Raw genomic sequence first — 24,629 nt, forward strand, 5'->3', positions numbered from 1 at the left:
ACATGTTTTTTTTTCCTTCTGTGGCTGCACTGACAAGTGCTATTCACAGCAATTGATTGGTTGCTGGCACCCCCACCCTTGTCATCACCCGGGACAGACTGACTTTCTCCCCCCCCCCCCCCCCCCCCCCCTTTGGTACGCCTCTGTCACTAGGTGCATATTTGGCACTGTAATGGAAGTTTCCTGTACGTACCCGGATCAGTCCAGACAGTGGGTTGAGCCTCCTTTCCAGCAGGTGGAGAAAGACTAAAACTTGAAGGATACCCTATATCAGGACAGAGCCTATCCTCTACCCCTTCAGTATTCGTCTGTCTCCAGCAGGTGCAGCATCTCCCCTTCGGTTCTCTGCTGTAGGCTAGTCGGCCTCTTCTTCTTTCTTTTTCGGCTCAAGCAAGTAGTTCTTTGATTCCCGCTTATTTTAGAAACAAAGGAAAAGAAATCTATGAAGGAAATTTTGCCTTCTTTTAGTGCTTTTACTGTTTTTGTGTGGGAGACGTCCGTCTCCCAGCTCTTGCCCGGCTCAGGGGGGCTTTTCCCCTTTTGCAGGAGGGGGTTCCCTGCATAGTCCTGAGTCCGTGGACGCTTCCAGGTGTGGGGACCGATGCTTTCTGGGCCTCGTTCCCCCTCTGGCTGCTGAGAGGGTTTTTAACCCGCTGCTGCGCTCAGTAAAAAAAAAAAAAAGGAGTTTAAAAGTTTCAAACTTTCAATAAGTTGCAGGTACTCACCTACCTCTAACTTATTTGCAGCAGTTGACCAGCTTTTTTATTTTTTTCTGGTCAGAGAAGGGCTAGAAGCGGCAGCCAGAGAAGCAGAAGGCAGCAGGTTTCCCGCCTGCTCTCTCCTGCTGTGCAGGCTGTCAATCAAGCTTTTTTTTCAGCTTTTTTTTCTTCAGCCGCGGCTTAGCTATGTCCCGGCTGGCAGCCTGCCTGTCTTGTGGGCTGCCCTCTTCGAGTTTTTCGCAGCAGGGCCTCTGCACTGCTTGCCTGCCGGGTGGGGAAGGTCCCTCCTCGGCAGGACAAGCAAATTTAGCCCGGGGCTCCACTCCTCCCGGCATGGCTAGGCCTTTCCCGGGTCGGCAGAGCCTGGGAACGGCCGCCATCTTGGATTATTCATCCGGGCCATTTTCAGTGCTCCCTGGGGCTCGGGGGCCAGATTTTTTTGATTTAACCCCCGATTTGGCCCCCGCGGGAGCCCAGGAGGGGGGTCCTGACCTTCCCTCGCCCCCCCCACCAAATCCAGGGTCCCTTTTTCAGCGGATTTCGTCCTCCTCATGCACAAATCTTATCTAGCTAACCTGCATGAGCTGGACGAAAGCCCCCCCCCCCCCGCCAAAAATCTCTCGCTCAGCGCTGTTGACCATTGGACCGGCTGCAGAGCCCCAGGGACCTGTTGGGCTGGGGTGTGGTCTGCCTTTCTCAGTCCACCCAGGGAACATGGTCGCAGACTCAGTCACGCTGGCCCATCAATCAACTGGAAACTTTGGCGGTCCGCCTGGTGCTTCAGGAGTTCCTTCCCCTGATCCGCGGCAAGGCAGTACGAGTCCTGTCCGACAACTCCACCACAGTGGCCTACATCAATCGCCAAGGGGGCACTCGCAGTCCCCTGGTAGCCTTAGAAGCCAGTCGTCTCCTCACTTGGGCGGAGCATCACCTACAGTGCCTTGCGGCTTCTCACATCGCCGGAAAAGACAATGTTCAAGCCGACTTCCTCAGCCGGCAGTCACTCGATCCGGGAGAGTGGGAGCTCTTGGACGGGCCATGGCTCTGATAGTGGACAGGTGGGGTCCTCCTCACCTCGACCTCCATGGTGACTCTGCGCAATGGCAAGGCCAATCGGTTCTTCAGCCGCTGGAGGGAGCACGGCGCAGAGGGCGTGGATGCTCTGGCTCTACCTTGGCCAGCAGACATCCTTCTGTACGTGTTTCCCCCGTGGCCACTGGTGGGGAAAGTTCTCAGGAGAATCGAGCTCCACCGGGGACCGGTGATTCTCGTCGCTCCCGAGTGGCCGCGAAGGCCGTGGTTCGCAGGTCTCATCAATCTAGCGGTGGATGGGCCCCTGCGCCTCGGTCATCTCCCTCGTCTCCTCCGGCAGGGGCCTGTATTTTTCAACCAGTCCGATCGCTTCTGTTTTGCGGCCTGGCTTTTGAACGGCGTCGCCTGGGGCGCAGAGGTTATAGGGAGGAGGTCATCTCCACCCTGTTGCGAGCCCGGAAGCAGTCGACTTCTCTGGCCTATGTGCGCATCTGGAAAGTTTTTGAGTCCGCGTGTACGGAGGCGGGTGTCCCTGCGCGCTCCGCCTCGATTCCTTTAATTCTTTCTTTTCTTCAGAAGGGTCTCTCTAAGGGCCTCTCCTTCAGTTCTCTATGCGTTCAAGTCTCTGCGCTCGGCTCTCTCCTGGGTCGGGTGGACGGTCATGCCTTAGCAGCTCACCCTGACGTGATTCGTTTCCTGAGGGGCATTAGACACCTCCGCCCCCCCCCTCTCGGTCCACGTGTCCGTCGTGGAGTCTCAACCTAGTCCTTCGTGCTCTCTGTGCGGCTCCCTTCGAGCCTCTTCGCCACACTATGCTCAAGGATCTTACTCTAAAGACTGTCTTTCTGGTCTCTATTTCCTCTGCTCGCCGTATTTCCGAGCTTCAGGCGCTGTCCTGTCGGGAGCCCTTCTTGCGTTTCTCGGATTCCGGGGTTTCTCTCAGGATGGTTCCTTCCTTCTTGCCTAAGGTTGTCTCTGCTTTTCATGTCAACCAGTCGGTCGAACTCCCAGCGTTCTCTCCGGAGGAGTTTGCGGGTACGGTGGGTGGCGACCTTCGTCGGCTAGATGTAAAATGAGTCTTGCTTCGCTATCTCCAGGTCACCAATGACTTCCGGGTATCGGACCATCTCTTCGTCCTTTGGAGTGGTCCCAACCGCGGTAAACAGGCTTCTAAGACCACGATTGCGCGGTGGTTGAAGGAAGCCATTTCCTCGGCTTATCTTTGTCAAGGTCGTCCACTTCCTGAGGGTCTGAAGGCCCATTCTCTGCATTCTCAGGCTACTTCGTGGGCAGAGAGTCAATCTGTCTCCCCACAGGAGATTTGCAGGGCCGCCACTTGGACGTCTCTGCACACTTTTGCTCGGCACTACCGTCTGGATGTACACACTCCGGTGTTTGGTTCCTTTGGGCAGCAAGTGCTTCGAGCGGGACTGTCTTGGTCCCACCCAGTTTAGGGAAGCTTTGGTACATCCCACTGTCTGGACTGATCCGGGTACATACAGGAAAGTAAAATTAGTTCTTACCTGTTAATTTTCGTTCCTGTAGTACCACGGATCAGTCCAGACGCCCTTTCCTGTCTGTCTTCTGTCCTCTCGAAGCTTGTTTTCTTGCAGGTCTGCAGATTTCCATATATTTCTTTGTGCAAGATTACTGAGCAATTACTCCGGAAGCCTTGGTCGTTTTCTTATACCAAGTTGATGCAAGAGCGTATAGGTATACCATGTTTTCTACATTATTCTATATTTGCTCCGTTGAGCTTTACAGTTACTTGCTTGATCCTATTCTTGGGTTTGTTGTTTTATGCTTTGACATACGTTATACTAAAGGGGTAGAGGATAGACTCTGTCCTGATATAGGGCATCCTTCAAGTTTTAGTCTGTCTCCACCTGCTGGAAAGGAGGCTCAACCAACTGTCTGGACTGATCCGTGGTACTACAGGAACGAAAATTAACAGGTAAGAACTTATTTTCCTATTTACACCATAGGCATAGTTTTGCAAAAAAAAAAAAAAAAGAAATCCAATCTCAAATATGACCAATGATTTGGAAACCTTTGCAGAAAAAATAATTCCACTTTCCTGTCTGACACACAAAACCTAAAAAAAAAAATTTTTTTTAACCCTGAGCTTCCCCACCAGCCTCACTTGGGAGTTGTCATTACATCACTATTATTTTCCTCGCTGACTCTTCAATTTTCCTCAAATAATTCAATTAAAGGGGTCGATTCCAGTGGCGTAGCCAGAATTGATTTTTTGGGTGGGCACAAGGTTAACATGGGTGGGCTGTAGGCATGCAGGTCTACTAGTTGTTTTTTTACTGATAAATAATGCCAAATTATGCAGCATAGCATTCACATCTACGCCTAAGTATGAGGTTTACTTAATTATACAAACATAATTCACGGTGATTTGTGGTACTTTAGCCTTCTTATTATTACGATTTTATACACGGCTCCTACCTGTCCATAAATTTTGAGAGAGCGGTTGTGTTGCTTATATTTAAATTGCTAACATCTCAAAATATAGATATATATTTTTACCTTTGTTGTCTGATCTTTGTATTTTTCTAATCAGTTGGTCCTGGTCTCTTTTTCCCATTTTTCCCTTATAGCTCATTTCCTAATTCCTTTTCAGTGTCTTTCTTCTATTACTGTCTTCTTCCCTTCCACACACACACACACACATACACGCTTTCTCTCACAGACTCCCTCTCACACACTCAAGCTGTCACTCTCATATGCTCTCCCCCCCCCACCCCCCCACAAGCTCACATTCAAGTTCTCACTTTCTCACCCCTCCCCAGGCTTATATTCTTATGCACACACAGACGCACATCCAGGCACCCATTCTCACCCACACACATAAACCCAGACTCCCATTCTCACCCACAAACCCATGCTCCCAGTCTCACCCACACATATTCAAGCTCCCATTCTTATCCATACATATACACATTTAAGGTACTATTCTCACCCACACATACACACATTCAAGCACCCATTCTTATCCACATATTCAAGCTTCCATTCTCACCCACCCACACAAACCCAGGCTCTCATTCTCACCCATATATACACACATTCAAGCTCCCATTCTCATCCACCCACAAACCCAGGCTCCCATTCTCAACCACACATACACACATTCGAGCTCCCATTCACCCACATATTCAAGCTTCCATTCTCACCCACATACACACCCAGGCTCCAGTTTTCACCCACACACACTCCCATTCTCATCCACACATACACATTCAAGCACGTGCACAGCTTCCGCTTTCTCCCCCAGAGCAGGAAGATCAGCTGCCTCTCCTGCTGCCACCGGACTCCTGCTATCTTCGGGCGTCGGGCCGTACTGCCCGCCGAACTTCCTATCGGGGGGGGGGGGAGCGGAAGCGCAGCGCACAACGTCCGCTTCCTCCCTCCCCCCCCCCCAAGCAGGAAGATCGGCGGACCATACGGCCCGACGCCCGAAGAAGATAGCAGGAGGCCGGTGGCAGCAGGAGAGGCAGCTGATCTTCCTGCTTTGGGGGAGAAAGCGGAAGCTGTGCGCAGCGCTTCCGCTCCCCCAAACAGGAAGTTCGGCGGGCCCGAAGATAGCAGGAGAACGGGTGGCAGCAGGAGAGGCAGCTGATCTTCCTGCATTGGGGGGAGGAAGCGGAAGCTGCGCGCGACGCTTCCGCCCCCCCCCCCCCCCCCCGAACAGGAAGACCGGTTGGCCATACGGCCGCAGCAGCGCTTCCCCACGTGTGCCGTGATGGCGCGCGAGGCGTGGGTTCTCTTGTTCGCTGTCGCGGGGATGGGATCCCGCGACAGCCTTGCAGTTCCGGTGCTAGTTGGGTGGGCCTGGGTCTAAGTTGGGTGGGCACCTGCCCACCCAGGCCCACCCGTGGCTACGCCACTGGTCGATTCACCCCTGGTGGTCTAGGCCTCCAGGAAACATATAGCAGCCAGTTATCAGGTTTTCACAAATATCTACTGTTGTAAAAGAGACAATTCAACAACTATTCAGTTTTTAAACTCTCAAAATGTTATATGGAGAACCTGCTTAAAAGTATTTAGGGTGTGCAAGATGTGGGGCTCACCTATACATTCCAGGGTACATATTCAGTCACTGTCTGGGTAGCAAAATTAGCCAGATAAACTCATCCGGCTAACTTGGAGATATATTCAGTAGCATAACCAGGGCCGGTACATGCCATTAGGCAAACTAGGCAGTCGCCTTGGGCACCAACCATTAAGGGGCGCTGAAGAGCAGTCATGTGGATTCCCAGCTGACCCCTGAAAAGGCATCCTCCGGCCCTCACCGAGAGCCCTAACATGCGCTGGGCCAGCTCCAGGCTCAGCAGAAAGGCCCCAGCTCACGCTTCGCTGCAGACACCCCTGCACTGAATTAAAATCGAGAGGTGAACATGCATGCGTGTCCCCCCCTTCTCCTCCACGGGCACCAGCCAGCGCTTCTCTCTCCCTCACAGTCACTGACAGCTCGTCAGCCATGTGGTAACCTGGTCCCCTGCTCCACCTCACCTGCGGCAACTTCCTCAGACCGGACCCTGGCTTTATTTATTAATTTTTTTATTTGTAAGGTTTTCTATACCAGTGTTTGGGAAAAAAAGCCCATCACATCAGTTTACAGCATTTTCATTAAACATAAGAGGCTTGTGCCACCTCCCACCATCTTGCTTCGCCTTTCTCTGCACAGAAGAGTGGGAGAGAGTGCGCTTGCCCATTTTGTGTCAGGCAGGGGCAAGGCTGGCAGAGGAGGCACCTCGCACGATCCTAGTGCCCAACGTCATGCTGGTGAGACCGGGGAGGGGCGGGCACAAGGAAGAAGGTTCACATAGGGTGCCTAATACCCTTGCGCCGGCCCTGAATATAACTGCACTATTGAATGCGGCTACCTTAATTATCCAAATAATTTTATCTGGTTAACTGTTTGGCGAGACCAGACTTAGCCGGATAAGTTAACCAGCTAACGCAGCTTCTCCCTGGAATGTCCCTAAGTTGGCCAACTAAATTTTAGCTGAATAATAAGACATCCGGCTAAAATTTACCAGGAGAGGTACCCAAAATATTCATGTAGTTGGATAACCCAGCTGAATGCCTCTGAAATATGGACCTCTATTATTGGGCTGCACTCCACCTCCACAGCCACCTCCAAACAGCTGTTTACCCATCTAGATGCATTCCCTGAGTCTCCTACTCTGGGGAGGATTAATTCTGGTCCTCAAGTGCTCCTAACTGATTGGGTTTTCAGGATAAGCTTAATGAATATGCATGAAATACAGTTGAGGCAGTGTGCATGAAAACCTTCCTCAGCATTCATTGGGATATCCCGGCTAGGGTCTCTCAAGGACCAGAAGTTGCTCAACCCCATTCCAACGTGAATATATTTACCCCAGCTCAGAGCAGGAGCAAATCTGTCCAGCCTTCCTGTTTGACCCAAACACCTCCCGTTACTTCCTATAGGAGGAAAAATATAATTTTCTTTACCTTCCGTGGAAGGAGCCAGCCCATGCCACACTTATTTTTTCCCTTTTCGCTATCCATTTCCGTTGGAATGAAATCAGAAAAAAAGTGTCAGGAAGAAGTTGACATGGAAGTCGAATTTTGTAGTTGTTGTATGTTCTAAACAGGCAGTACCACAGTGGCCACTGAACTCATCTGTTGAAATTGATGTGGATGGACCCTAACCTACTGCACAACTGTCATTTTTCAGTATTCGTCTTCTCCTCCTACCCCATCTCGCCCCACTGCTTCCTCCATTCCTGTCTCTTTTCCATAATTACTCATGTCTGTATAAGATGCTGGGACCAATCCTCTGTGCATGCCTTCACACTCTTGCACATGCAGACTCACCAGTAAGCCTAGGAAATGAGGCACCAAATGTAAAGAAAGAAAAAGTATTAAAAAAAAAAAGTATTAGACTTTCACTCCCTTCCTGGGAGGGGCAGGCAGGAATGCGGGGGTAATGCTTCTGGAGCTCTGAGTGAGGTGAGAGTCTTCTCTCAGTCTCCGGGTGACACCACCTGCTGCTTTCTGGAGGTGGAGTGTGAGCATGAAAGAAAGAAAAAAAAAGAATTGCTAGGGACGCCTCACAGACAGCACCAAGCGAAAAGGAGGAGAGAAGTAGGATAGAATTTTACCTTCATTGGTGAATCTCTCCACTTCCAATGCACTCCTCATGGAATACATGTATGAATGCATCCGCTAGTAGCATGTTTCGTCTGCAGGGTGCTGGTCCTTTAGAGAGACTGCTGCATGCGCTGGACAGTCGAGGGAAAAAGAGATGACATGGAAAGATAAGTTACACTATGAAACATAAAGAGGCTGATGTAATAAAGTGCGCCCAGCCTAACGCATAGGTTAACGAGTGGTTGGACACGCGTTTTGGACGTGCTAGACTAACCCCCTATGCAATAAGGGGATATGCATGTCCAAAACGTATGTCCAAACAAAGGCATAGCTAACAGCACTCATCACATGTTAATGCCATGTAGTTGAGGCTATTAGCTATTACCCCATGATGCAAAAAATCCCTGTGTGCCCAAGGCGCACGTTTTAACCCGTCAAAGTTTACGCCTGCCCCGGAGCAGGCATAAAGCTCTTGCCGTGTGTCAAGGGCTCACTAAAAAAACAAAAACTACTGCTTTTCTGTAGTTCCTCCTACTTACTATCGTCACAATACTAAGTAGGAGGAACCACAGAAAGCATCATCATGAAAAATAAAAAGGCTTGATGAAAAGAATTTCTGGGCACAGAATATACATGCACAGAGTACGGGCCATGTATGTTATCCGTGTATACTGTGCCAGTAAATTAGCTGCTATGGGATAAAACGGACGTTTTCGTAACCAGCACATAGCCACATCTCCTGGGCGCCCAATGCCAAGGATGTGCTAAGGACGCACAATTTATCCCTAGCATGCCCTTTTTAGCATGGCAGCTCATTTGACTGTTGTATCGGACTCCAAGGAGAGGTGGATGTGCATGCGGTGAAAAAACAGGTGCCCAGTTTGGACTCACCTTTTTATACATACTTTATTGCATCAGCCACAAAGAGTGAAAAGATAGGATGCATAGAATAGAAAAGATGCAATGTAATCAAGCTGTATAAAGCAGAATGAGCTTCGCTGCACCCCTCTCCCCACTTTCATCCTTTATGGCATGAATTTGGAAAAGCAGGATAGGTGATGGCAGCGAGCAAGTCCTCGTGTGTGACAAATGAAACCAGGGCCGATGCTACCATGTGTGCAAACCGTGCAATTGCACAGAGCGTCACACCTAGGGGAGCAGCAGCAGCAGTGGTGAAAGTGAGGAAGCAGCCTAAGAAAGGAAGAAGAAAGGTCCATGTGGTTGCTGGAGGACCCCATCCGACTGGTGATTAATAAAAGCAGAGGCCCGTGAGGCTGCCAGTGGATCCCCCTCCCACCAGACCCATGTATGATCCAACCTAGAGCAGAAGAAGGAGCCAGTTATGCTGCTCTTACTGTGCCAACTGGAGTAAGACAGGCTCCAGTGGGGATGCTGGTGAAAAGTGGGAGCCTGTCTGATGTGTATGTATGTGAGAGAGAGAAAATGGGAGCTTGCTTGGGTTGTGTGTGTGTGAGAGAGAATGAGAGCCTGCATGGTTTGTGTGTGTGTGTGTGTGTGTGTGTGTGTGTGTATTGGGGACAAAAGAAATGATGAATAACTCATTGATCTCAAAGTTTCATGATTTGGACATAATTTAAGATTGCAATCCTCTTACTGAGATTGAGAAGGAGACAGAAGAAAATGGTAAATAACTCAGTGCTTTAAAAAATTCATCATTCGGACATAATTTAAATATGCGATTTTCCTATTGGGATTGTGAAACTGTTGTTTGTGGAAATTCCATTCCTTGCTGACATCATACATCACTTGTTGTATTTTGTTACAAATGGACTTATAATTTACCATTTTAAGTCATTTTAAACCAATTTGTATGTGTTTGTTTTTATTTGAATAATTTTGATGATTATTTGTTTGAATATTTAATGAACATATTTGTGTAAGGTAAGAGGAATTAGTATTTTTTGTTCCTTTTTGAGAATTTTTTTTAATTGGTATATTAGTTTTTAAATATCTGATCTTTTATCATCTACTGTTTTTGAAATATTTTTATTAGTATTTTTTACTATTATTATGTATTTATTATATTTCTTGAATTTATAGTTTAATGTTTGAAGAATGATGGTTCTGTTTTTACATTGTTGCACTGCATAGAGAGTCTGGCTTGTTGTGGTTTCTAATTCACTTTTTGCCTGTATGTTTCAATTTATACTTTATTGTTGCTTTATTCTATTCTATTTATTTATTTATTTATTTATTTATAAACCCGCCCTTAAATCCACCATTCAATTTGGATCCTTTGTTTTCTTACCCTCCCTCCCCCTTGTCCTTCCCTCCGCCGTCCTCCCCCTGCATTCTAGCCCAAATTCATTCGATGCATTCAACTGCATTTTAACTTTAAATTTAATGGCTTTTTGCAAGGCAACTAGTATAAGAAGTTTACTTCAATACCATGTTTCTTAAAGTTTTTTATATGTTCTAGGTTCTATGTAATGCTCTCAGGCAAGTTTAATTGTTTCACTGTAAACCGGTTTGATTTGTATCCAATGCAAGAAGATCGGTATATAAAAAAACCAAAAATAAATAAATAAATAAAAATTTGGTGAGGGTCTGTTTGCATTCTGCATGTATGACTGAGATTAGGTATTCCCCTGCTAGGAAATATATCGGTGTTTAGGGCAGTGTTGCTTTTTCCTAGGTAGGTTAGAGATACTGTTTGAGTGCTGGCAATTAGTGCTGTTTTAGCATGGGAGGTTTATTATATTGTAATTGTAATTCAGTTTACTCATGGCTTTCTGAAGGTTAAGCATGCACCTTACACGTGTTATAATAGGCCTAATACCATAAGGGTTCCAAGTGTCTTTTTTGCAGGGATTTCTGGATGGCACCACAGCAGTGCATATGCATATAAAGCAAATTATATTTTTACCTCAGACTTTTCTTTTTCATGTAAGATCTATTATAAATGCATAATTCTTAACTGTGCAAGGAGAGGGACAGGTGGGTTGGAATGTGTACAAGGCTATAAGGTTCGCCTAGAACACCTAATACCCTTGCACTAGTCAGGAGTTCTGGGAGGGGTAAAAACCCAGGACTTGGGGAAGGTGTCAGTTTTTAAAGTTTGTATCTCAGGAGGGATCTGGACTTTATTTACTGGACCCTGGACAGAGACCGAATGAACTGGAGAGGAGGGGAGACAGCACACTAATTGATTGCACAGGATAGCAAATATAGTTACAGGCCTGTGTGGAAGGATATTGTGATGCCATGAGAACAACTTAGGGGTTGAGGACTGCATGGTGTGTGTAAGGGAAAGTTGTGTTGCTTGTGGCTAATGAATGTTATCCCTTCATGGAGAAGACAGCTGTAAGTGAAGGATTCAGAATATAGATTGTGTAGATGTGAGCAAGTGTTTTTATTTGGACATACCTTTGCCTGCATGCCAGCAGTTCCTCACACCTTGCAGTTTGATAAGGCATCGGCAATTTATTTTCTGTAATCAGCAGGGTTTCTTCTCCATGTTTGGGATTTCTTCATTGATTCTCATGGAACTAGCGCAAATGATTGTTGCTGAATATGCAAATGAAGCAGCATATAGATAAAATGGGGGCGGGAGTGATTTTTGTTTGTTTGCCATAAATCATGCTGACATCACAGCCCAAGCATTCTGAGTGTGGTTTCTTCACCTTTTCCTATAGGGAACCATTCATTATCAGAGCTACTTTGCATATCCAATAAGAGGTGATGATTCACATGCATAGGCAAATGAGGCAGCTAATGTATTCTGTGGTTCAGAGCAGTATAGTCCCAAAATGCTTCATTGTAGGCACATCTTTGATCAGCCTCTGCTCCACCTTTTAATAGCAAGTATTTGCCATCCTGTCCAAATAGTTATTCATATTAGCCTCCTTTCCTGCCCATTTCAGAGCCACAGATAGCAAATCAGGTTATTGCCCTGCAAAGTGCAATATTCTGCTTTCAGTGACCGTATTACAGTTTTGAATTGCAGCAGTTGGTGCTAATTCACATAGTGCAGCCTTGTTAAGATTACTTGATTTCCTGGCAAAAAAAACCAACAAAAACCTGCTGTTCTCTTATCAAAAAATTATTACAATATTGACTTCAAGTGCTGCTCTGTGATCATTTGAAAGTGTTTCATTAGCACTCATTATCGTATCAGTTAAATGAATACTGCAGAGGGGCCTTTTTTTTTTTTATATCCTCCTCTCCAGCAATGGTACTGCAGCTCCATGAAAGTCGTCTGCGTGTGGTTGACAGACAGATTAGATCTCCAGCTCCACGTCTACCAGCTGAAGACCCTCATCAAGATAGTGAAGGTAAACAAATGTGTTTTCCCCCTCAGGTAGCTTGTTGTTACAAGGGAAGAACTGTCGTCCGGCGAGATGCCACCATGGAGTCTCTTCTCGATAAGGACCTATGAGTTTACAGCAGCTTCCTTTGACAAAGTTTGTTTGTCTTTTTATGCGATATAAGGCCAGTCCTTGACCCACACAGGAGACCACAGGTGAAACCAGCAGCTGATGGCACTGCAAATTTGGCCTTTTTTCTTTATCTTCTTTTCCTTTTGTGCTCGTATTCACTTGGTTTCCAAGTCTCGCATGGCCCAAGCGACAAAGCTGAGCTGCCTTCATTTGACTTTGCCCTAGCTGAAAAATGGGGGGGGGGGGCTTTCTTTATCTGTTTTAAGTTAAATAAAATTATTTTCTACTTTTTGAAAGATGGCCACATCCACCATTGTGAGTAAATGGTAGTTGTGCTGGGCTGGTCATTATGTGAATACTGTGAGGACATCACACATAATTGTATGTAAAGTATGATTCTAGTTAGGGCTCCTGATTTTAGGTTTTAACCGATAAAACACCCCCAGTGCAAAAATATTTTTAAAGCTATTTATTAGATAAAAATTAGAAAAAAAAAACACATCCCTAGTATTCTCTCACCCCTCCCCTTGCCTACAGTGGTGTTGCCAGAACTGTTTTTTTGGGGGGGCCCAAGGTTAACATGGGTGGACAGTAGGCATCCCTACTAGCTATACTGCCGTCCATAAATAATGCCTTAGAGTGCACCTGATAAAGAATTTCTAAGTAGTCTGCAACAGCTATTATGCATCATGAGTGAAACTTTACAATATTTTAACTTAATTATTTCAAGCGCTTACCAACATTAAAAATGTTTTATTAATCTGTATTAATTTTATATTTATTGTAGTTTATAAATACACAAGAATATTATGTAAAAAGCAAAGTACACAAACATCAGATCCAGTCAACCATGTAATAAAATAAATATCAATGTATTCTTTCATGGATCCTCTTTCTAGAAAAAAAAGAGATAATCATAACTAAATGAAATAGCAATAATCATAAGAATGAGTGCAGAGCAGAAGTAGCACAGTTCACATTAGAACCCAATAGTCACAAAAATATTCAAATTCTGGTATCTCCTCAGCAAAACAAAATCCTTCCATTGCTAAACACTTTGTGATGTAATACAAACCCCTGCAATAAAGCAAAAGACACCTAGAACCTTGCCATTCAGTACATTCATAGCACTAACTCTCAGGAATCAAACAGCACCATAATTTATGAAAAGGCAACAATACAAACACTATACCAGGCCCTAGAACACTAATACACCACATACTTGGAAAACAGAACAAGCCAGACTGCTACAGATCCCCTACAGAGAAACTACATGCTAGCCAAAATACTGCACTTTTGTCACACATGCGCAATACAGATAGACCCTTACCCAGTTCAGATATAAAGGACTACGAATTAGAAATAAAAACATGCAGACAAAACTGAAATAGAAAGCCTAAGAAACCAGATGCTGAACAGTGGAGATCTAAAGAGCAAAATACAAAATTATAAGAAATGTTCATTCCCAAAGATGGCACATTCCACTCACTAAAAACTACATTTTGTGGTCTGATGCTTTTATTTTTCTGATTGGTTGGTCCTGGTTTCTTTTTTTCACTTTCCCCTTGTCTGTGTTTTTCTAATTCTTTTTTCAAGGTCTCTTTTGTCTTTGTTTCTTCTCTCTCCTCCTGTCTTCTTCCCTGCCTCCCTTATACACATAGACTCTTGCTTGCATGCTCTACCTTCTCTTACACATAGGGGTAGATTTTAAAAAGGTGCACATGGGTGTACATGTGTGCGCGCTACCCAGCGTGTGCATATGTACACCCAATTTTATAACTTGCACGCGCAAGTTATAAAGTCAAGAGTCGATGCGCGCAAGGGGGTGCACAATTGTGCACCTTGCGCGTGCCAAGCCGCACTGCCTTCCCCCATTCCCTCCCTCCTGGAAGGGAACTTCCCTTCCCCCTAACCTGACCTTCCCACCCCTTCCCCTAACCTTTTCTCCCCCTAGCCCTACTCTAGCCCCCCCCAAAAATTTTATTTTACATTTTGCGCCTGCCAGCAGGCTGCCAGCATATAATCCCTCGACATAACGGCAATGGCTGCTGTGTTGCAGGCCTCTGGCCCTGCCCCCGGACCACCCCACCCTCGGACCACCCCTTTAATAAAGCCCTGGGACTTACACGCGTCCTGGGACTTTACGCACGTCACCGGGCCTTCTTAAAATAGGCCCGGCACGCATAAACTTTTTAAAATCTGGCCCATCGGCTTTTACACACACACACATACAGACTCTCACTCTCACAGACTCCAAACACATACACAATCTCTCGCTCTCTGAAGCCCAGTATCCTGTTTCCAACAGTAGCTAATTCAGGTCACAAGTACCTGCTGATATTGTGCAGTAGTAAGTAGTTGCTATTTCTTAAGTCTACTTGGTTAATAACAGTCTATGGACTTTTCCTCCAGGAATTTTTCCAAACTTTTTTAAACCTAGCTACACTAACTGCCTTAACCACCTCCTCTAGTAATGAATTTCAGAGCTTAATTGTGCATTGAATTACAAATAATTTTCTCTGATTTGTTTTAAGTGTTCTCACAGGACAAGCAGGATGGTAGTCCTCACATAAGGGTGACATTATCAGGATGGAGCCCAATCACGGAAAACTTCTGTCAAAGTTTCCAGAACTTTGACTGACCCCTAGTGGGCATGCCAAGCATGGCACTAACCCTGCAGCCAGCAGGGGTCCCCCTTCAGTCTTCTTTTTTCCACGCAGCAGTAGCCTCGCGGTTTAGGAGCTCTGAACACATTCCTGACAAGAATTTTCCTCATGGACTTATTTAAAATTATTTTGCCCCAAAGGGGGCTCTCCTCTAACTTTTCTCAGGCCGTGGTACTCCAGTAAGTTTTTCACCGTTTTTCGTCGATTACCTTCGAGTTTGGCCCTCGCGGCCTACCGGCCATCGACCGTACCGCAGCTTGATTTATTTCTATGGCCAAGGCGTCGGGTTTTCGTCGGTGCCCGGACTGTACTCGCACCATGTCTATCACAGACCCTCATAGAGTCTGTGTAATGTGTTTAGGCCGTGAGCATGATATCCTGACTTGCACCAAATGTGCCCTCATGACACCATCGAAGAAGCCCCGTCCAGGAACGGCACTGCCCACTCCTGCGACCGGGACATCGAGGCCACCCTCACCCGATCGGGGTTTGGGAGTCGCAATTCCACCTGTAAAGGTGGTCCCTTCGACTGTGCCTCAGCCTCCCTCTTCCATCATGGAGCCGGAGCTGATTGCCCCAGGTCTCCGGGAAGAACTGGACCGGCTGGTCCAGGAGGCCATCGACAAGGCGATGCAACAACTCCAGGTCACTCCGGCACCGAGAGTGGAACCGGTCACCGACCTGATTCCAGCAGCGCTGGCACCGCTGCTATCCCGGCTGGAGGCGCTCATGACTGCCCTTCCACCGGTAATTCCTGGGTCTCCGATGGCCCCGGTGCGCTCCCCGATGACAGCTTCATCGGGGGGAGAAACACCGTTTCGTATTCCTCCTTCGGGGGTATTGCCTCAGCCATCGGTGCCATGTCGTCCCTCGCCACCGATTCATTCATCGGGAGCGATACGCACATCGGCGCCATCGATGCCTTCGATGCCGGCACCGATGCTCCCCAGGGCGTCCACGGTGCCCCCGGTGATTCCTTCGATGTTCTCGGAGCCTCAGCCGGGCCCTTCGGGTATCCAACCCCCTTCTCGTCCTACAGGTCAGCCTGCTGATCCTTATGACACCTGGGGTGATGATACTTCCACAGACACTGATGACTTACCTTCACCTCCCTCTCCTACTGAAAGTAGAAAGCGTTCTCCTCCAGAGGACCTCTCTTTCATTAATTTTGTGAAGGAAATGTCAGAATTGGTTCCTTTCCAGCTTCAGACTGAGCAAGATGATAGGCACCAGATGATGGAGCTTCTCCAATTCCTGGATGCCCCTAAAGTGATCACTTCTATTCCCATTCATCAAGTTCTTCTTGACCTCCTCAAAAAGAACTGGGAAAACCCTGGATCCATTGCCCCAGTACACAGAAAAGTTGACACTACTTATCTGATACAGTCAGCCCCTGGCTTTCAAAAATCTCAGCTTGACCACCATTCAGTTGTGGTGGAATCGGCTCAAAAGAAAGCAAAAAGGATGAAACCACACTCCTCTACCCCTCCTGTCAAGGAACACAAGTTCCTCGACAATATTGGTCGTCGAGTGTTTCAAGGGGCCAGGCTTATCTCCAGGATTGCTTCTTACCAGTTGTATATGACCCAGTACAACAGGGTCATTTTCAAGCAAATACAGGACTTCTCTGAAACCCTGCCTGACCAATTTCAAGAACATCTTCAAACCCTTGTCAGCAAGGGGTTTGAGGCAGGAAAGCATGAGATAAGAACAGCTTACGATATCTTCGACACCTCCACTAGAGTGTCTGCAACTGCCATTTCGGCACGACGCTGGGCCTGGCTCAAGTCTTCTGACCTTCGCCCAGAAGTACAAGACAGGCTCTCTGACCTGCCCTGTATAGGAGATAATCTGTTCGGTGAACAGATTCAGCAAATAGTGGCTGAATTAAAGGACCATCATGAGACCCTCAAACAGCTCTCATCGATATCTTCTGACTTCCCTTCTAGACAGCCCTTCAAGAAGGACTCCAAGAAGTCATTCTTCCGCCCAAGGAAGTACTATCCTCCACCAACAAGGGTCCCAAGTTAGGGAGGCCTTATCAGAAATCTCAGCCCTGGAAGCAAAAGCCACAAGCAGCTCCCCAGCCGGGGCCTGCTTCAGGTTTTTGACGTTCCCTTGGAGAGCAGCAGCCTGATACCTCTGCCAGCCATACCAGTGGGAGGTCAATTATGCCACTTTCACGGCATGTGGCAATCAATCACAACCGACCAATGGGTGCTAGCAATCATTGCTCAGGGTTACCACCTGAACTTTCTTGCTCTTCCACCAGAATCACCACCTCTACAAGCATGGTGAGTAACCGACCACTCTGTCCCTCTGGAGCAGGAGGTTTCCCTTCTTCTCCAGTTAAGAGCAATAGAACCCGTCCCTCTTTCACAACAAGGCCTAGGGTTCTATTCCCGGTACTTTTGATCCCCAAAAAATCCGGGGGGCTTCATCCAATTCTGGACCTACGTGCCCTCAACAAGTACCTCCAGCGGGAAAAGTTCAAGATGGTAACCTTGGGCTCGCTTCTACCTCTTCTACAAAGAGGAGACTGGCTCTGCTCTCTGGACCTCCAGGACGCGTACACCCACATTGCGATAGCTCCAGCTCATCGCAAGTATCTCAGGTTTTTAGTAGGCCCAAAGCACTATCAATACCGAGTGCTTCCATTCGGCCTAGCATCGGCACCACGAGTCTTTACCAAATGTCTCGTGGTTGCCGCAGCCTTTCTCAGGAAAGAAGGTGTTCACGTCTACCCCTGTCTAGACGACTGGTTAATCAGGGCTCCAACCCAGCAAGCCACTCGATCGTCCCTGGATTTGACCCTACACACTCTAATTTCTCTAGGATTTCTCGTCAATTACGAGAAATCCTATTTAGTCCCATCTCAAACCTTATCGTCCATTAGGGCAGACTTGGACACCTTACAGGCAAAAGCCTTTCTACCTCAACAACAAGTGCAAACCCTCGTGTCCCTCGCTCATCAGTTGCAGTCTCAGTATACAGCAACAGCTCGACAATTCCTTGTCCTTCTCGGACACATGGCGTCCTCAGTCCACCTCACACCAATGGCCCCCCTGGCCATGAGAGTCATGCATTGGACTCTAAGGTCACAATGGATTCAAGCGACTCAGCCTCTGTCAACCATTGTCCACATCACCGACACACTCCGTCTGTCTCTCACCTGGTGGAAAGATCAGAACAATCTCCTCCAGGGACTGCATTTTCATCTGCCAGATCCTCAACTCATTCTCACCACAGACGCTTCCAACCTCGGCTGGGGAGCTCATGTGAACGATCTGCAGTCACAAGGATTTTGGGCTCCAGAGGAAGCCAAACACCAGATAAATTTCCTGGAGCTTCGAGCGATGCAATATGCTCTCAGAGCTTTTCAGAATTGCCTATCAAATCACGTCATCCTGATTCAGACGGATAACCAGGTGGCCATGTGGTACATCAACAAGCAGGGAGGCACAGGCTCCTTCCTTCTGTGTCAGGAAGGTGCACAGATTTGGGCGCAAGCGCTCTCCCACTCGATGTACCTCAGGGCCACCTATTTGCCGGGAGTGCACAATGTCTTGGCAGACAAACTGAGTCGTGTCTTCCAACCGCACGAGTGGTCTCTCAATCCCTCGGTGGCGAACTCCCTCTTCCAGCAATGGGGTCATCCCCAAATAGACTTCTTTGCTTCCCCTCAGAACCGCAAGGTGGACAATTACTGCTCCCTCATTCGCAGCAAACACTCTCAGCCCAGAGATGCATTCTCCCTCTCGTGGGCAACCGGTCTGCTTTATGCATTCCCTCCATTTCCCCTTCTCTCGAAGACTCTCGTGAAGCTCCGTCAGGACAAGGGAACCATGATCCTGATAGCACCTCACTGGCCACGCCAAGTGTGGTTTCCCATACTCCAGGATCTCTCCATCCGCAGGCACATTCCCTTGGGAACGCACCCGCTTCTGATCACTCAGAACGACGGATGTCTACGCCATCCCAATCTTCAGGCCTTGTCCCTGATGACATGGATGTTGAAAGGTTAATTCTTCAACCACTTAACCTTTCAGATTCGGTTTCTCATGTCTTGATTGCTTCACGAAAGCCTTCCACAAGAAAATCTTATTCCTATAAATGGAAAAGGTATACATCATGGTGTTCTTCGCAATCCCTTGATCCCTTTTCCTGTCCAATCCCAAGGTTTTTGGACTATCTCTGGCACTTGTCGGAATCAGGTCTAAAGACCTCTTCCATCAGAATGCATGTCAGTGCGGTAGCCGCCTTCCATAAAGGTGTTGGGGATGTCCCTATATTGGTACAACCCCTCGTAACACATTTTCTTAAAGGCTTGCTCCATATCAAGCCACCTTTACATCCTCTGGCCCCTTCTTGGGACCTTAATCTGGTTCTCGGGCAGCTCATGAAACCACCCTTCGAACCTCTTCACTCCAGTGACCTGAAATATCTCACATGGAAAGTGATTTTCCTTTTGACTATCACTTCAGCTCGCAGGGTTAGTGAGTTACAGGCCCTAGTTACCTATCCGTCTTACACTAAACTCCTGCAGGACTGGGCGATACTCCGCACTCACCCTAAGTTTTTGCCTAAGGTAGTTTCGGAGTTTCACATTAATCAATCCATCATACTACCTATCTTCTTTCCCAGGCCCCACTCCAACCCAGGGGAACAGGCTCTGCATACCCTTGACTGTAAACGGGCTCTAGCGTTCTACCTAGACCGTACAGTTGCCCACAGGAAGAGCACTCAGTTATTCGTCTCTTTCCATCCCAACAAACTAAGGCAACCTGTGGGTAAGCAGACTCTCTCCTCCTGGTTGGCGGACTGCATATGTTTTTGCTATCAGCAAGCAGGCATTCCTTTTCAAGACCGTGTTAAAGCACACTCTGTGAGGGCCATGGCGACTTCAGTAGCACACCTACGATCGGTGCCGCTTCCTGACATTTGCAGGGCTGCCACCTGGAGTTCTCTCCACACTTTCGCAGCCCACTATTGCCTAGACAAAGCCGGAAGACAAGACTCCATCTTCGGCCAATCTGTCCTGCGTAACCTATTTCCAACATGACGTACCAACACCCTTCCGCCTGCCCGGTGGGGTTCAGGATGCCCTCTACCAAATTCCACCCCAGTTGTTGTGCCTGTTGCACACCATTGGGTACATTTGGTGCATGTTCGGACATCCTCAGCTCGGTACTCACCCATATGTGAGGACTACCATCCTGCTTGTCCTGTGAGAAAGCAAATGTTGCTTACCTGTAACAGGTGTTCTCACAGGACAGCAGGATGTTAGTCCTCATGAAACCCGCCCGTCGTCCTGTGGTGTTGGGTTCGTAACGTTTGTTGTTTTATTTTTTCAGCACTGCCTGTAGCTATCAAATAAGACTGAAGGGGGACCCCTGCTGGCTGCAGGGTTAGTGCCATGCTGGGCATGCCCAGTAGGGGCCAGTCAAAGTTCTGGAAACTTTGACAGAAGTTTTCCATGATTGGGCTCCATCCTGATGATGTCACCCATATGTGAGGACTAACATCCTGCTGTCCTGTGAGAACACCTGTTACAGGTAAGCAACATTTGCTTTCCTCTTACTAACTTCATAGAGTGCCCCCTAGTCTTGGTATTTTTTGAAAGAGTAAATAACCAGTTGACATTTACCTGTTCTATTCCACTTATGATTTTATAGACCTCTATCATATCCCTCCTCAGATGTCTCTTCTCCAAACTGAACAAACCCAATCTCTTTAGCCTTTCCTCATAGGGGAGCCATACCATCCCCTTTATCATTTTGTTCACCCTTCTCTGTACCTTTTCCAATGTAACTTTTTTGAGATGTGGCAGACCAGAAATGCACACACTACTCTAACTGGGTTTTACACATGTAAATGCACTTTACACATGTAAATGACTTTTGAAAATTAATATGATAGCATGTTACATTTACTCGTGTAACTTCTTTGAAAATTACCTCCTTAGTGCAGCCTCGCCGTGGAGCGATAAAAGAGGCATTATAACATTTGCTGTTTTATTCTCAATTCCTTTCCTCGGCTCCCTGCAGGTGTTCCCAATAGGAATCTGGATGGTACTAATGATGATGTACATCCTGATTCCCTGGAAGATGGGGAAATTCCTCCAGGACTGGAACTGTAGCAAACCATGTTGAGGTTCTTTCATAGGGTTGAATTGCCGGCACTGATTTCCCAGACTTTGAAACAGCTGGGTGTTCCTGGTTTGGATGCCATGTCAGAGCCGAAGAAGAATCCCATTTTGGTTTCCTTGCATAAAGCCTCTTGTTTTTTCCCTGTGATGGATGCCATTCAGAAATTGATTGATCTTGAATGGGATGCTCCAGAAGCAAATTTTAAAGGGGGTCAGACATTGGAAGGCCTGTTCACACTGATCCGGCTGTGAGAGAGCGTTTGCGTTTTTCCAAACTGGATGCCCTGGTTTGTGCCATCTCTAAGTGGACGACTATCCCTGTGGAGGGAGAAGCGGCCTTGAAGGATGTTCATGATAGGAGGATTGAGGCTATCCTTAAGTAAGCCTTTGAGGCAGTGGTGATAATTTTACAGATTGCTTCCTGTTGCACCCTAGTGCCATGATCTTTTCTGCTTCTCTCTCAGGAGATTGACAACTCTGGAGGAACTTCCAGAGCAGTTATGGAACCCACTGCCGCCTTTTTAGCAGAACAAGCTGCAATTTGGTCTGTACCTCGGCCAGGTGTCAACTCTGGTTGCGAAACTGGTCAGCTGACACAGCCTCCAAAGCTAATCTTATGGCTCACTCTTGTTTGAGAGCGAGTTGGAGAAACTGTCTAGTAAGTGGGTCGAATCTCCAGCTCTTTCGGTTGCTGGAGTTTAAGAAGCAGTTACAGCACCCCTTTGGTATGAGGGGTCGTTGCCAGGGTTCCAAGCGGTTTTGTCCCTACAGAGTGTTGACCTTTCAGAGGACTTGGCCTTTCGTTAGGTCTCAGTCCTTTTGGCCCAGACAGCCCAAGAGAGGAGCGGGCTAGGGTGGGGGATCTTCCCAAGCTTCCCAATGAATGTTTGCCAACCAACCTTTAGGAACAAGAGATAGGAGGATGCCTTTCTCTCTTTTATCAGAGGTGGGTCGAGATCATATCGAACCAGTGGGTCCTGGAGGTGTTATGAAGGATATGCACTGGAATTTTGCAGTCTTTCTCGGGACGTGTTCATGGTGTCTCCTTGCCACTCCTGGCAAAAGAAGCAGGCAATGGAGTTAACGCTTCAAAGGCTCCTCAGGCTGAGGGCTGTGGTTCCGGTGCCCACGTCTCAAGAAAGTATGGGGCGATATTCCATTTATTTTGTTGTGCCCAAGGAGGAGGGTTCTTTTCGTCCCATCCTGGATCTCAAAAGGGTCAACCGTCATTTGAAGGTGACTCATTTTCACATGCAAACCTTGCGCTCTGTGATAATGGCAGTGCAGTTGGGGGAATTTCTGAACTCGCTGCATCTGTCCAAGACCTGCTTTCATATTCCCATCTGTTTGGAACATCAATGTTTTCTACGTTTGTGGTGTTGGGGTGCCATTATCAGTTTTGGGTGCTGCCCTTTGGTCTAGTCACTGCCCCCAGAATGTTTTCCAAGGTTATGGTGGTAGTAGCGGCAGCCTTGAGAAGAGAAGGGAACCTGGTGCACCCACACTTGGACGACTGGCTGATTTGAGCCAAATCTCAGGAAGAGAGCCACCTGGTGTCTCACAATTTGATATCCTTTTTGCAGGAGCTCAGTTGGATGGTGAACCTGACCAAGAGCAGCCTTCAGCCATCCCAGTCATTGGAGTATGTGGGAGTTCAGTTCGGCACAGGGCAGGAGAAAGTTTTCCTGCCGGAAGTTCAGATCCACAATTGTTGTCTCAGGTGTGTCAGCTGATGAACACTATACGCCCAATGGTGTGGTCTTGTCTACAGGTGCTCAGCTTGATGGCAGCAACCGTAGAAGTGATACCATGGGCGAGGGCGCATATGCGTCCTCTTCAGCGCTCGCTACTATCTCATTGGTACCTGCAGTCTCAGGACTATTCAGTTCGGCTCCACTTGCCACTAGAAATCAGCTCTCGCCTCCAATGGTGATTGCAGGAGGATTATCTGAGAAAGGGAGTTTCCTTGTCCTCCCCGATCTGGTTGGTGCTCATAACAGATGCGAGTCTCCAGGGTTGGGGGACCCATTTTCAGGTGCTGATGGTCCAAGGGCGTTGGAATGCCGAAGAGTCCCGCTGGAACATCAATCGCCTGGAAGCCCAGGCAATTCAATTGGTATGCTTGCAGTTCACCCACAGGTGGCAGAGTCAGGTGGTTCACGTGATGTCAGACAACGTGACGACAGTGGCCTACATCAATCTCCAGGAAGGAACCAAGAGCCAGCAGGGGTCGCAGCAGGGGTCGCAGATGATCTCGGCTTCTCACATTGCAGGGAAAGACAATATAAGAGTGGACTTTCTCATCAGGGAGAGTCTGGACCCAGGAGAAAAGGTGTTGTCAGCCGAGGCGTTTCAAGTGATTGTGGATCGCTGGGGCCTTCTGTTCCTAGACCTGCTGGAGACGTCTCGCAATGTGAAAGTTCATCGATTCTACAATCACAGGAGAGATCCATGGTCGCTGGGCATCGATGCTCTCATACAGGTCTGGCCAGAAGACAAATTGCTTTATGCCTTTCCTCCATGCAGTTGCTGGGCAGGATAATTTGCTAAATCGAAGTCCTCAAGGGACACTATTGCCCCTCTACAAATGGTTAGCAACTTCAACAAGAAAACATCGTCATGGTATACCGAATCCCTCAAAACAATAAAATGCAAATTACGGAACCTGGAACGAAGATGGAGAAAGAACCCTCGACCGGAAAGAAAACAAGAATATTTTACATTGCTTCAAAAATACAAAAAAGAAATAATAAAAACCAAAAAATCCTATTACGCGACCCAACTGAAAAAAGCATACGGAAACCCAAAAATTTTATTCACTATAGTACGAGAATTAACAACTATATCAGAACCACCTGCTATGATAACAAATGATCTCTGTAATAAAATAGCGCAATTCTTCACAAAGAAAATTGAGACAATATCTTCAGAATTTAAACACCTCCCACTGCCAAAATCACTCATCCCAATCTGTGCCTGTAACTTCTCAGAATTCACAAACATAAATGACGCCACAATCATAAATATACTTACCAAATCTAAACCATCAAAAAGCCCTTTTAACCCGTGTTCAGGATCCATACTCAAATCAAGTAAAGAACACATTGCTTCTTTCATATCTCAAATAGTAAATGCATCTTTATCCCAAGGAATCTTTCCCGACTCCCTGAAAAAAACATCAGTTTCCCCTATACCAAAAAAGAAAAACCAAGATCCTTTAAACCTATCAAATTACCGTCCAATTGCCACATTAACATCCATCGCAAAAATAATTGAATCCGTCGTACTTCATCAAATTTCATCGTATATCGAAGAAAATAACATTCTTCATCAAAACCAACACGGATTCAGGAAAGGACACAGTACTGAATCCCTTCTCATATCTGTTTTTGACACCATCATCAGAGGATTCGATGCAAACGTAAACTACATACTGGTAATGATAGATATATCCGCTGCCTTCGATACTTTAAATCATACTATACTCCTGTCTAACCTACAACAAATTGGAATCACAAATACAGCTTTACAA

General features: G+C 47.1%; 1 protein-coding gene across 20 annotated transcripts in view; it reads left to right on the forward strand.

Annotated features, from left to right (window-relative positions):
* Positions 1–24,629, forward strand: part of CADPS2 (calcium dependent secretion activator 2) — a 1,612,018-nt gene that overhangs the window by 1,564,359 nt on the left and 23,030 nt on the right. For all 20 annotated transcript variants that reach the window (XM_029616598.1, XM_029616596.1, XM_029616606.1 and 17 more), the window contains one exon: positions 12,074–12,178. In XM_029616598.1, coding sequence (XP_029472458.1) covers positions 12,074–12,178 — 105 coding nt within the window. The remainder of the gene's footprint in view (positions 1–12,073; positions 12,179–24,629) is intronic.

This window comes from Rhinatrema bivittatum, chromosome 9 (genome assembly GCF_901001135.1).
Source record: "Rhinatrema bivittatum chromosome 9, aRhiBiv1.1, whole genome shotgun sequence".
In the NCBI taxonomy this organism is placed as follows: domain Eukaryota; kingdom Metazoa; phylum Chordata; class Amphibia; order Gymnophiona; family Rhinatrematidae; genus Rhinatrema; species Rhinatrema bivittatum.